The sequence below is a fragment of the Ambystoma mexicanum genome, chromosome 3q (assembly GCF_040938575.1).
Source record: "Ambystoma mexicanum isolate Mex_15411 chromosome 3q, UKY_AmexF1_1, whole genome shotgun sequence".
NCBI classification, from domain to species: domain Eukaryota; kingdom Metazoa; phylum Chordata; class Amphibia; order Caudata; family Ambystomatidae; genus Ambystoma; species Ambystoma mexicanum.
The window spans coordinates 538,236,631-538,251,113 of record NC_090926.1 but is presented as its reverse complement, the minus strand read 5'-3'; the positions used below and the strand labels follow the sequence as shown (position 1 = coordinate 538,251,113).

At 47.1% G+C, this 14,483-nt stretch overlaps 1 protein-coding gene across 1 annotated transcript in view; it reads left to right on the top strand.

The window, feature by feature from the left end:
• The window catches only part of SLIT3 (slit guidance ligand 3), a 1,101,025-nt gene that overhangs the window by 113,175 nt on the left and 973,367 nt on the right, over window positions 1-14,483 (top strand). Inside the window, exons 2-3 of the mRNA XM_069654301.1 lie at window positions 5,507-5,578; window positions 13,528-13,599. Of these exons, the coding sequence (XP_069510402.1) occupies window positions 5,507-5,578; window positions 13,528-13,599 (144 nt within the window). The remainder of the gene's footprint in view (window positions 1-5,506; window positions 5,579-13,527; window positions 13,600-14,483) is intronic.

Genomic DNA, 14,483 nt, shown 5'->3' with positions numbered 1-14,483 from the left:
ACCTGCAAAAAAGTATCAGACTACAACAGAACGCAGCAGCAGCACCTGAGTCAGCTGGGGAATGTACCCTCTGCTCCTATATTTATTTATTTATTTGCATTTTTAAAGCGCTCACACAGCCCGTGGGCATCAAGGCACTGTTACAGGTATAGCTTTTTTTCTTAATTGTGTAATTATTTTTTGTCTTAGTTGTGTATTTATAATACCCAAAGTTTTCTAAGCGCGGACCCAGGGATCGAACCTGTGTTGCTTCGTGTGGTCTTGCTTGCAAGGCGAACACGTTGCTGCTGGGCTATCCTCCCGGGATTATATGTGACAAGGAAACAACCCCTCTGGGATGTTACAGCTAAGTCCCCGGTTTTATATTTATATTTTAGATATTTCATCTATATTTATCCACATTTATATTTGCTCTCTAAAAAAGCGTATTTTACAACTAGTGATTTTCCCCATTTATTCTAATAAAAGATGTAACGCTTTGAGGCCTGTGATGGGAAATTCATAGGGTTGTTCTTGCACATCAAGCAAAGATCCATTTTAGAAGGGAAGTTATTGACTTTGTTGTGTCTGTACATTGTGTTACTTTGCAAAGCAATTGGCTTGCAAGTCACTATTGACACCCTGAAGAGCAAATCAAGACAGATTAATGTCTACCTTTGTTCTATTTTTTTCAAGTATACTGAGCATTATTTCTTTCTGTATTTATGTGTAACAAGCAATACAAACTGAAAATATAGAGCCCTGGGTATAGCACAGCCATAATCCATAATGCCATATCTGAATTATCTGCACTGAGCCATGACATCCAACCTGTGAAAGAGACCCGCCACGGTCAAAAGGGCAATAAGAGTGCATGTGTAGAGGAGGGGACGTCTGCAGACATGTTGCAACATGCCAAAAGCAGTGACATTTATGTATGCAGGAATGCACTTATTTATTTATGTATTAATGCGGCAGGGTTTTACAACACCTCACACTACAATTCAATATCGCTTCCGAGCAAGGCAAGGGATGTGCTGTGTGCAACATGGATAAGGCACACAATCCCTCAAGCTGTCCGGCGTTTGTGAACATAGTGTCTCCTCGCCTCTCTTTCAGTTTGTACCCACTCTGCTTTCATGTTTCTCTTTGCCCCATCCGCTTTCACCCCTGCACATCGCATAAGCCCATGCATCTGCTATGCAGTTTAAACCCATGCATCTGCTATGCAGTTGTTGAGTACTGGGACCAGGACATAACCGGTGTCATGGGTTGCTAAACGTGCATAGAAAGGATTGTGGGTACAAAGAAGTCTTCCACACCGTTGGAACAGAATGGGGTATACCTGGGAGTGGGGCATGGGGCAATAACATTTTAACGAATCACTTATAAGGAAGTGCCGCCAGCTCCATATATGACACAAGAAGGACATACAATGTCTTATTTCCAAGAAAATGGCTGATTATTCCTTGGTATTCTGAGAATCTCACAATATAGCAGATTATGGATTGCTGCAAACCGGGCATCCAACATTTTCAAAACCCAGTTGTGTCCTTGTCTTTGTTTCGGCCTTTCCTTTGGTGTTGCATAAAGGACGTTAATACCCCCATTGAATAAGAAATGGGCAAGTGAACTCTGTGCACTGTTGCTATCGTGACGCAGGTAGAACTCTGCCAGCTTTGACATTATTGAAAATGCACAAGTGCAGCCACACTATATCCAGGCTTTCGTTGAAAGGGCCTTGCTTTACCCAAGGGGTCGGGTACCTTTGGCGGTCGGACCATACGTCTTTGTATCAGCGACAGGCCTTCCCCTTTCTGAACACTGGAGACCGCAGGATGTGAGGTAAGGCCTGCCCTTTCCAGAAGCCACTCTGGAAAGAGAGTTGAAAGAGCGTTGTGAGAACACTCGAAGAGGAGTGACCCCCCCCAGGAGGAAGACAAGGTAGGAAAATCCCCACTAGTCGGAAAAACCTCCTCAGTAGAAGAAGGTCAGCAACTCATAGAGTTCCGCCGGAAGTAAGGATGTGCAGATTCGTAGAGTTCCATTGGAGGAAAAGCTGTGCAGCCAGGAGAAACAGGGAGTGAAGACGAGCTGCGGAAGCAGGCCTGGAAGATCAAGAATCCAGACAGCAAACTGAGCAGGACATCACGACGGTCGCTAAGCAGAGAACAGACAGGCAGAAAACCAGGGGAAAGGAAGGAAGTACTCAAGTCGAACTCCAAGCGTCAAATGTCCGCACACAATGTGGAGCGTTGAGACTCAAAGTATTGCGTACCAGCGGGGATTAGAATTCCTGTAATTGATTATTTATAACGTGCTTAATACCCAGAGGTTTCTAAACTGGGAACTGGGGATTGAACCTGTGTTGCTCCCCGTCATCTTGTTTCCAAGGCGAGCACTTTGCCCCTGGGCTATCCTCCCGGCCCTTCCTCCTGTTTGCACGACATGCTTGTCAAGCAGATGCGTCATTGTGTGGGCACCCTCTTGGGATGGCCGCGTGCCGTGCATGAGAGGCAGAGGCATTTTGCACAGGCGCCATCTTGGGATGGGCCGTTGAAGTTTCCAACGTGGTTACAGCCGCCAACGTTTCTGTGGTGCGGGAGGGGCAGTCCTGACTCCTTTGAACCCAGCTGTGAGATTGTCCCACAACCCATCTGATGAGCAACAGCAATGCAATACATTGAACGCTGCAGTGATGCCAGTGTGTGGAAAAGGGTCCAATTTTTTAGACCACTCTGCACAGCATAGGTCCAGCTGGTATTGATTATAATTATTACAACTGCTTCCACCAAATTATGACTCCATTAGAGAATGGCTGCTGATTTGGAGAATAGGATATCTTTAGGAGGCAATTAACACATGTAATATTATAAATTGGTGAGCTGCGGTTCCTGGTCTGATGAAGAAACAGAATAGCCATAGAAAGAATTCTCAAACAATCAATCAGGCACGAGAGCATGGCTACTATTTGTACAAGGATAGTGTTGCGGTAGCACCAGTGAGCTGTACAACACCATGCCACGTGTGGTGGTGTAGTTTAGTGGAACGGAGCAACGCAAATAGTGATAAGATATTGTGAAGCTAGCACGGCCAGACCTGTGCTTGACGGATTAGGTGAAGTCAGTGGTGGACTGGCCTACAGGGACACTCGCAGATATCACAATGACTGCTAGCTCTGTCTGCTGTGGCTGCAGCCACATTGGCCCTCCAGAGGCACTGGCCTGTTGGGAAATCTCCCAGTTTCAGCGGGTGGACGGACACCGACTTGTACCACTTGACCGTGGGGAGTTATGGGTTGCCCTAACTGTGGCTCCTCACTTTTCGCCTGGCGTGCACACCAGGCCGCCATCTCAGGCAGCCTCTGTCGTGTGTGTCTCTGGTTGGGATGCCTCCAGCTTTTGGGAGCTGGTTTCTCCAGGCCTCTTATTTAATCCTCTTGCGTTCCCGAATTTGGCGCTCGAGGCAGAGAGAGCGAAAGTTTTAGAATAACCCCCTTTCACTGTAATTACCAGGAAGGATCAGGCGGAACTGAGATTGGAAAAAGCTCGTTTTCCTGGATTTCGTTCTATATTCCAAAATAACTAACGGGTACAACTCCTCCTCCGCAGTAGGCAGCTCCCGGCTGCCCATCTGCGGATCCGCTGGGACTCACGTTCCCAGGCCGCAGGCCGCAGCCCAGGGGCGAACAGGCAGATGCAGAAGCCGTCTCTTATGGGGAAGGTGCTTGATCTCTAGCTGCCAAGAACACGGGGATGGATGTAATCTGCCTTCAGAGTTGGAAGCTGTCGAGTCATGTTGCCAGGTCCTTCCAATCATGCACATGTGACCAGCGTGTGGAACACATGCCGGGATAACAACACAGAACATGGACTCTCAGGAATCATTGAGTGTCTTGGGATTGGACACTATCTACTGCCGCTTACTGGATACTCAATACATGGATACTAGCCCAGGGCTGCAACAAAACGTACATTTCAGGGTGCGGGCAGGGGGCTGAGGGGATAACCGTTCAAATGTTGGGAGAATCGCTAACGTCAGAGACGTGGGAGAGGGGCATACCTGCTTGTGTGCGGTATCTAACTTCTTTAAGTTTTCAAATGAGAATATTGTAGTGCATCTTCAATGTTACAACCAGTTAACTCTCTCCTTTAAGTCTGAAAACACTCACTTAAGGACTACTGAGAGAATGAGTGGTATCCTGTCCCCTCCTTACCCTTCCAATCGCTCCACTGGCATGCAAGTACTAACCCCACATCACGATTTTAATTGCCTAAAAATATATGCATATGAATGCAGGTGCTAACAGTGAAATGCTTTCCGTAAGTAATTGCATGGCCTTTGTTAACAGGGACGTCAGGCGCCGTTTACGTCTGTGTCCTGTTCTGTCCGACCATATCTCTGTAGATCAGCCAGGTTGAGACAACATAGCCCACAATTTCCGGGGGGTCTGAAGCCCAGTCAGCTCAATGGTGTTGCACCACTGTACTAGCCAGAGTGGCAGCCATACAGGCACCAGATTTCTGCTGCAAGAAGAACATGTTGCCTCCATTGTGGCGAGGTGAGGTGGCTGAATGTCGCTTTGCTTATGTCAAGAAAAAGGTTTTTAACTTGGCCCTGAAATCGTATGTACCGAACCCTGCACCTACTATACCGTTGCCATTCCCCGATCTGATGGTGCCTTTCTCTATTCCCCATGTCATACCTACTACTATACCATCCAACCAACTTGCTTCACCATACCAGAACGCTTCATGGCTAGTTTGCCCTTCCCTTCCCTTAATGTCCCCTCTTCTTCCCAGTTTCCTCTTCCTATGTACTGAACCACGAAAACGCACAGTTCCCAAATATGCTCAACTAGGTGGAAATCCAGGGCCCCCCAGGCCCTCCGTGTTAGCCACCAGGAGGAAATTGGTGTGTGTCTGTGTGTGTCTGAGAGGGAGTGTCTGGAGCATATTTTTTCAATGCCAAAAAACAGGGCGTCGACAAGGTCGCGTCGACATCCTCAGATTGTTTTTTTCTGCTATGGTTGTCACAAACTTTGCGACTGAGGAATGGTTTTCGACGCTATTTGACTCAACATCGCCATTTCCGATGCCGACTGATCGAAAGCTACCGCTTTGCCAACAATATAACAAAATATATTTTAGAAAACAACATTGTCTATTTTCCATTTGGAAAAAAATAACTGTCGGAGCATATATATCATGCATGGCTAGACTTCATAAATGGCAGCATGTCACTGGGGGCACCATGTTCTAGTCTTGAGCATAACTTCTGAAAACCTTTCTAATTTAGGACTTTAGAGCAACTGCTTCAGTTGAAGTCAACCGGGTTCACAGCCCCTCTAGAAGTACTTTTGCTGTTGATTGAAATGTAGGAGAGAAACCTGCCTTGGGTCAGCTGATAGCCCTGATACCAGGCTGCTTGGTGGTTGATGGCCTAGAGTCAGATATTAAAACTCTGCTGTTATTTGGGTGAACGAGTGAGGCATGTGATCTGGAACTCATTTTCTCTTCTGTTGCAGGGACCTGGACAGGAATAATTTCACACGGATCACCAAGACGGACTTTGCCGGCCTGAAGAACCTCCGAGTACTGTAAGTGCAAGTTGCTGCTTTCCTAAAAATCGTTGCATACTGGATCTGTGCTACGTTAGGATCATTTAGTCAGGGTTATGTCACACGTCACCGCCATTCTCATGGTCTAACGGCGCTCCGGCGGATCTGTTAGAAGGGGGGGGGTGTGTTAGGTGACTGGGGAGTGAGAGGAAATGCAAGATAGCTTTGCACTGTGCTGATGGATGCAGTTTGGAAGTTCCTGTGTGCGGATCTGTTTCTAGGTGGTCTGTGTCGAGGGCATAGAGGTGTTTGTTGTGTGTAGATGTGAGCTTTGTGTGTCCTTGGTGCTTGGCTGCATTGTACTATTATTTGCATCCTACCACCAGTAAATAACTGTATGGAAACCAGGAGCCACTGCAGCTTTTATTGCAGTTCCCTAAAACTAGTTTGGCATTATGTTGCTAACATTCTGGGCATACTATGGTCATGGTGAGTTATGGTATTCTGTTGTACTTGATGGGGTGATATTGGCACCCAAATTGGGATGGGTGAAGATAGCCTAAATCATTGTACTAATCTTGTGGGGGGGGGATAAGAAGGTCTGCATAATCTAAGAGTGCTTGGGGGAGCCCCACCATCGAGCCAGCTTGTCTGCATACTCAGCCATTTAAGGACATGTTGCACTGTGAGTCAAACAAATTGGGCCTCATCATGAGTTGGACGCTAACCCCAGTGGTCTTACGGCTGGGGCTATTAGCCCTACTGCCAAACCCTCTGGCGTTATTAGCGCCGGATCACGGGTTTGGCAGAACGGTAAGTCCCCATTAGGCCCATTTGGGAATTTCCCATTCCTCATTGGGCCCAATGGGGAATGTTCGGTGCTATTAACGCTGGCGGTTTTACAGCCGGCGGTAATAGCACCAAAAATTGGCAAACTTGCAGCAACTTTGCCCCCAGCTTAGAGCTGGGGGTAAATCTGCCAAGCCTGTGATTTGGCAAACCCTTAAATGTGGCAGTAATAGCGTTACTGCCACATTTAAGGGTTACCACCAAACTCTTGATGAGGCAGAATATGTTCTAGTAGGTGAATTACATATTCTGGCACTGCAATGGTGTTTTCTGGCACAATAATGCTGAAAAGGCCAGACTGTGGGAAACTGCACCTGCGACAATCTATGCTAGGTACTTGTACACAATGCCAGTGCCTTTCTCAGAGTGGCACCTTCCACCATAATGCATAATCTGCCACTCTGTGAGGGTGCGGCTCAGGGCCCTCTCCTACTGTGAGAGGATCAGACATCACTCACAATGCTCCATAAACACGAGGACAGAATGCTTATGAAATTATTATGTTTTGACGTTTTGACAGAATGGCGTGGATGGGCCGGACTAGCTAGCTGTAGGCGAAACACTGGTGTCTGTTCTAATCACAAGCCAAGCACTAGAGCAGTGCTAACCAACTATTGCCAATAGCGTGGGACTTTGCAGCGCCCACTGGGAGCAGCTGCGCCGAGCACATTCCACCGTGAATGTCCTTGGGCACACACCAAAGCGTTTCCCCACCTAATCCCACGATTGATCATGTTCAGAGCCTGACACGAGGATTAAGTGGAATTTCAGGCTAAATCTCTATGCCAGGCAAGGGCAGATCAAATCGATGTTCATAGCCATTTAGGCTGGAGCAGAAGCTTAGCACATCAGGCCAGCTCAAACAGATTAGCCTACATTTCCACGCGCGCTGTGATCAACCAAGGGTAATGCGCCACTTGAGTTGCCTTGGGTGGCCGATTGGGACAGGAAACCTGCTGGGGGTCCTGCAGATAGAAATGCAGAGTTGTTTACATATGAGGACGCAATGTGCTTCTCCATCTAAGGGAACATGTGCGAAAATCGATGCCTAATGTCTCAATTTGCAGGCTACCGTTCTGTCTTTCCAAACTGGCAGCACAGCAGCCATTTTAAGACCTCTGCAACTCGAACATTCTTGACGGGACTTGGGTGAGAGCTGGACGATTTTGTCTCCTTTCCTCCGGCATGTTAGCTAGAATGATACCATTTGGTAACTCTGCGTGAATGGATGAGCCCCAGATTCCTGTCCCCTCCAGCTTAAAAGTCATTAGGGTGGCCTTGTGGCTACATTTGACCAAGAGGGCTCACATAAGTAACCAAGTAGGCCCCTTCACTGAATTCCACTGGCATTTCATTCCCTAAGATGCAAACGCACCAGGGCTCTGCACTAAATCAATAAACAAGGAAAGGATATCTGGACAGCAAGACAGACAGAAGAATCCATTGTGATCTGTCCTATTTTCGAATAGCCAGTCCTTAATTTTAGTCTGGGATTCAGGGCAGGGCTTCTGCGGTGCTGGATACTTGCTGTCATTTCTATTTCACATATCATCTTTGCTTTGGAAATTAACTTTACACAATTGCACAATTGTAGTTTTCCAACAATTCTAACCCTCTGTTGGTCGTTCTGGGGTTTCTGCTCCTGGTGGACCTCATCCCTGGGTCAGTGAATGCACCAACATCTATCTATCTATTTATCTATAGATTTCTTACATTGCGCCGCATGCCCAAAGGCCTCAGGGCACTCACGAGACAGACAGACATTAAACAGAAAAAGGGGGCGCAGAAGAAAGTGGTCAAATATCACAGAGCGAGGTAGAGAAGATCCAGATCTTAAACCTATCCCTTACTAAACAGGAGCGCCTTGAGATGCTTCTTAAAACTGGTTATTGAATCGCATACTCGAAGTTCCCAGGGCAAAGAGTTCCAGATGGCAGGTGCCCAGGCATTAAAACCTGCACCACCAAACTTTTTTAGAGTCACACGAGGTTGGAAGAGAAAGGAATCAGAGTTAGAGTGGAGGGTGTGCCTGGTGGGAGCTCTGGGGATTAATGCATAAGATACTGGGTACTGTTCAATCCCGCCTCGCCAGGTGGCATTCAGATCCTTGATGCTTTTACCTGGGGCTCTGGAGTCCTCCTCTTCATATTTGCTACATGTGGGTTCATGTTACCGAACCTTCTCACAGGTGCACGGGAAATTAGCACTGCAGCAAACATTTCCTGAGTGCATAAAAGCACTCTTTGAGTGCATTTTTACATGAGGGTAAATGACTAGAACTTGGGAAAATATCATCGGTTTGTGAAGATGCACTGAAAGAATACGTGTTTTCGCACTAGTGAAAAGGTTGCCCCAGATCTAAACACACTGGCACCAGTCCAAAGTTCCTCTAATACCAACCTCAGGGCCAAATTCACAGAAGTGTTTTATAATGGCAATCTAGGAAATCTAAACTTGGAAATCATGCCTCAATGAAATCTATAATTGCATTGCATATGCCAATGGTAGCTATGTGCACCCTGGGAACTGGTTGTTCACTCAGTCCCATCCAGCTGCCCATCCATCCGCCATCATGAACTGGAGAACAAAAGATATGATGTGCTTATCAAACCCATGGAAGTAGTGAATGCACTGTGCCCCCTGCAGCAGAACCCTCCTGCCAACTTAATCTCATGTTTTCCTCTTCACTGGGGAGCGGTCCTATAACTTGAGTAATCTGTCGCCGCAGACAACCTATTTTCAACCATATCTCCCAAACGTATAAGTCATGCCAATGATGTAGCCATCCTTCACTCTTGACTGCCTCCTTCAACCCACTGTTACCCAGACCCTGTCGTCTCACTTCCCTTGTGCAATTCAGTTGACCTCCATACACATGACCATTCCTCCAAGGTCATATGTACCAAATCCCTCCATGAATAGCATGCAATTGCATAGTTATGCAATGCCACTTTGTGCACCCCCCTTACAGACACCATAGAAGTTGCGTGCACAGGCGAGCCACATGCACAGAAAACGAGCCAACCTCTCTAAAATAGCAAATTCATGACAGTCCTGCTATAATCTGCACTGAGTGGAACACTGTCTTTTCTGTCAGAAGATACAAACAAATGGTAGGTTGCCTGTAAACTCTGCACTGTATTTGGTCCTTTTTGAGCAAATATTATATCTTGCTGGAAACATGGACTTACACCACTCATGTTCTTAGACCAGGCTCGGATCCTCCTCACACTTCATGTTTTTCCCTGATGATTATTCACCCTCACATTCAACGCAGATTCTGCACCCTCTGGATCCTCTATGTGCTTGCATTCTGACCTCATAGGAATTGCCCACACAGCATCTGACAAATAAGCAGGGGCAGAATAAATGATACAAAAAAGGTAGCAGGCGCCTCTCTGTAGAAAGAACAGCATGATAACCTGTTCTGGGGTTTTTTTCCCCCACTTTGAGAGTCCACAACCATCGCTTTTAGCTCACAGTACCTTTCACAAAGGAGAAATATCCATTTGCACATCACTCTTTGTCCCGCTCACAAGGGCAGTCCGGCACCGAAATGCCAGGCAAACCTCCTTTGAACATGAGTACCGACAGCAATCCCAGGCACGTGTTTCTGCCGTGTTGGGCCTCATCAGTGTGGTGGAGCTGTGCCTCTCTGAGCACAGTGAGCAAGGGGTCCACATCTGGGTCCCCCCAGGTAAGTTAGTGTGACCATCCCCAAAGTCCTAGAAAAAATACAAACAAGGTAGCAGGCACCCCTCTCTGAAAAGAACATGGCATGATAACCTGTTCTGTGTTTTTTTCCACTTTGAGAGTCTGCAGCCATCGCTTTTAGCTCATTGTACCTTTCACAAAGGAGGAATATTCTATCACTCTTTGTCCCACCCACAAGGGCAGTCCTGCACAGAAATGCCAGGCAAACCTCCTTTGAACAAGAGTACCAACAGCAACCACATACACATGTTTCTGCCTGGTTGGGCCTCATCAGTGAGATGGAGCTGTGTCTCTCTGAGTACAGTGAGCGCGGGGTCCACGTCTGGGTTCCCCAGGTAATTTGGGGTGACCAACCCCAAGTTCCTTGCAAAATACAAAAAAGGTGGCAGGGTCCCATCTCTAGAAAGAACATGGCATGATAACATGTTCTGTGTTTTTTTTATAGTTGCATTCAATCCTTACGTTCAGTTTGCAGAAGATGTGAAGAATCTTCATAAAATATAACGACTTCCTAAAACAAGCCTTTGAGAAAAGGTGAACGTTCCCCATCCCCGGCCCCAGTGTCACTTATAACTGCTTTCGTAATGTTTACAGTGTAGTCAGTGGGAAGTCACACAGACACAGGCCTCCACTAGTCATGCTGTGCAATTCTTTGGACTATAGACTTGGCCTTTGGACTATAGACCTGGCCATTGGAAGGATTTGTGCCGCCTTAGGTAGTATGACATCTTATGATATGATGTGGAATTTGTAACACACCTGTACACAAGTGTTTCTAGGTGCGACAAGACAGGGAGGGGGAAACAAGGGAGGACAAAATAACAAATTTACTAGGCCTTGTGTCATTCAGATCACACAAGTGCAGGGAAGAGGGATGGGGAAAAGTGCCAGGGGGGGAGGAGAGAGGGGAAGTGTAGTTAACTCACAAGTGCAGCCAGCGGGTGGCTCATGAGTGCAGAGAGAAGGGACTGTAGGGTTGCAGATACAGACTCTTACGTGCTGGGGATCCCAGAGGCAGTGCAAGGGCCACTGGACATGCAGGAGCCTGGGCCCGAGTTCAGAGGGTAACCAGTGTGCCGTCCCCGAACCCTCTTGAGCACAGAAGCTGCATCTTAAAGGGGCCATCACTGCCCCTTGCTTTGGGCATCCTAAACACCTGCCTCTTCTTGCCCCAGATACTGGGCACACAATCCGCTCTTGTTTGTGGCATGAACCCAGTTGCTTTGGGCTGAGCATGGCATGTTAAGAGGTATTATCAAGAGCAATATTCAACAAAATTGGCTTGACAATGCTTTCAACTGCTCTGCTAAGGTTCCGCCATTCATTCTGAACCTGCTAAGGTGGCAGGAAAGTGCTTGGAAGTCAGGAGAAGATCACGTTGTGAGGCTTGGCTCTCCATGTAGAAGGGAGCTTTTTCCACAGAGAAGAAGACTGGATTGAACATCCTGTCCCTCCAAAAAAAAAAGAACTCCCTTCAGACTAACCTAATATTCAGCAACCTCTGACAGTTATAAGCACTTTTGGTGGACCCACATTTTGAATGGAGCAGAATGGAGACTGATTCTAAGGGCTGTCTTGATAACTAGGATTAACAATGGCCTGGTTGTGGGAAGCACAGTACCTGATTCAAACCATGGTTTGGCTGAATTTATTGAGAATTTCTACTTAGAAAATAGATTATTGTTTGTTAGACGTAGAATGCCTTTGGTTTTTCCTGTATGGCCCTGCTTACAAGATCATTTAGCAAAAGAATTTGAAGTTATACATTCACATATAGGATTTCCTAATATGTTTCAATGTTGTTATAAGACCCAGCTGTATCCTAATTCAAGCCATTGGGTGCTGTATGTATATCTTATATCTGTATATTGAACTATTTTTCTACCATGTTACTGCATTTATATTAAATTTGCATATTTGCTGTGTTAAAATGATTTTCATAAATGTAAGAAAAATATAAAAAAGGAATGGAAGACTGGACAGTGAATGCACGCCCGTGCTAACGCGGCGCGGTCAAGCTGATAACTGGCCCGGGGTCTGCTTCCGCTGATCTCATTGTGCGATTGGAAGCATTGTCAAAAGACTCTTTGGACCTCTGCCATGGAGGATGCTACTGCCCTCATCTCTAGCATTTCTAACATGATTACACTCATTAAAACATTCATTGATGAGCTCAGAAGAGAGAATCTCGTTGAGATTGGCACACAAAGTGAAATACCTTCTCAACTCCAATGTGCATAGAGTTCCATATATGTTCATAGGTTGTCTATGAAATAACCGAAAAAAATAGCTCATTAGAAATGACCGATTTTTTTAAAATTGAAAACCGAAAATAGCTTTTGGATTTTTGCCCCTTTTTTATAATTTAGTGGGAGATCCCTTCACCCCCTCCCCACGTCCCCTACCTTAACGTATACCCTTACCCCAACACCACCTAATTTTTTATTCAAATATACAAACATTTTGAGATAATTCGACCAAATACATTTTTACTTAGGTAATTGTGTACTCGATTTTTTTCTACCGATACATTTTCATAGACCCCTTTTTAAACGTATGCACTTTGTCCACTTTTTGTCGAAATTAATTCAAACATTTTTTGTCCGTGTTTGTCCCCCTGTAGCCAACACCCGACCCTCAACATTCCATCCTCCTGCCCCCATCCCACGTACACATATACATGTACACATATATACCGTTTCCAGACAGACCTTCCCTATACACTATGCCGCATTTCCCCAGCCAAAATACCGGATGCACTTAGGGTGGGCAAAGCGTTAGTTGCTTGCCTCCTCTGGTACGACAGGGCTCACAGAGAGTCCACCAGGGTCGGCCTTTCGGCAGCAGAATCCTGGGTGAATTGGCGCCCCCAACCCGTGTGCCCACGGTCAACAGGGGGGCAAGGCGGGGCTGGGCGCAGGATGCGCAACATTTTTATTTATTTCTTTTGATGTCCTCGCTCCGGCGCCTCGCTGGGGGTTAATTCACTGGAATAGGTATTCCAATGTAAATCGCCTCGCTCCCGCGTCCTTGCAAGGAGGTAATCATGTGAATCGGGTGCTGAAAGCATCAGCACCCTATTGTTATTAAATGCGCCCGCCACAGCTGACTCATTTAATAACAAAGGGGCGCCTGCCGCGCCTTCTCCCACTAAGCCAGCTTGGGGGAGCCCTTGAAAGACTCCTCTGAGCTGGCGTGGCAGGGGGCTAATGGCACCTTGGGGGGATGCTGCCACGGACCGTCGCCCGGCCCGCCCTGCACTAAGGCCGGGCCTGGCGTCTGCCTCTTGACGAACTGGTCTTGGTTACATTGGAGGACTTTGCTTTCGAGTGCTAGGAATGTATTAACAAGCATTAAAGTCTGGAGCTGCTGGCCGGAAGCTGATGCTCTGCTCTTACACATCCTGTCTGTTCCTCTCATTTTAGGCATCTAGAAGACAACCAAATCAGCATCATTGAGCGGGGCGCCTTTCAGGACCTGAAGCAGCTGGAGCGCTTGTAAGTTTAACCTGTTCTATGGATGTCCTTTGCTGTATCCATGCCATGTGTACTCCTGTGCACCCCACCCACAGCGCAGACATAATGATAGCGCGCATTTGGCAGCCTAGGAAGCAGTTGTGCAGAGCTTAGTTTCACATTTCGCTTCAAATAACAAGAAAACCCCAGGCAGCCTGAAGCGACGAGAATCGTTCTGGTTTGGTGTGACATTTAAGGGGCGTAGGCCATCATATCTCGGTGCATAGCCGTAGAGCTCTCACAGAAGTTCTCACGTGCATCAGTGGGCTAACAAAAACCCTGTCCGACCCCCCCCCCCACGCTTGCCCGTTCATGGAGTTCCCGCGCTGTTCAGGGACCCTGCGCCCCAGGGGCAGTGCAGGGCTCCGCTGCGCCGCAGCATTGCACCTCTGCATGCTCTGAATAGTGTTCCACGTTGGCCTGTTCGCGTCCATTCCCGTCATGCTCTGCGGCTGGAAGCTTCGCTGGTAAGTGTGCCTTGGCTTCCATCTGCCTCCGCTTCTCTCTTTGATTGGCCATGTTTATAGCACTGGCTGCGGGACAAACGCGCACTCCCACCGCAGTCCACCGAGTTTAAACAGGGACGTGCAGCCAATGTTATTTTATAGGTGGACCCTCCCTTTCCTTGTGACCTCTCCAGGGCTTTGCTTTGTTTTTGCCCGAGGAAGGAGCTACACCCCTTTTTAAAAAGTACCAATCACATGAACTGCGCTTGAGGCTGCAATTTGAATGCAGCTGTTGGTATTTCCAGTATCGACACTGAATCACCCCACCCAGGACTACATGTGAGGAACATATAGGGCATGATTCATGGAATGTTTTGCACGGTGCAAAGGGACTTTTCACTGGTGAAAAGTCCTTTTGCA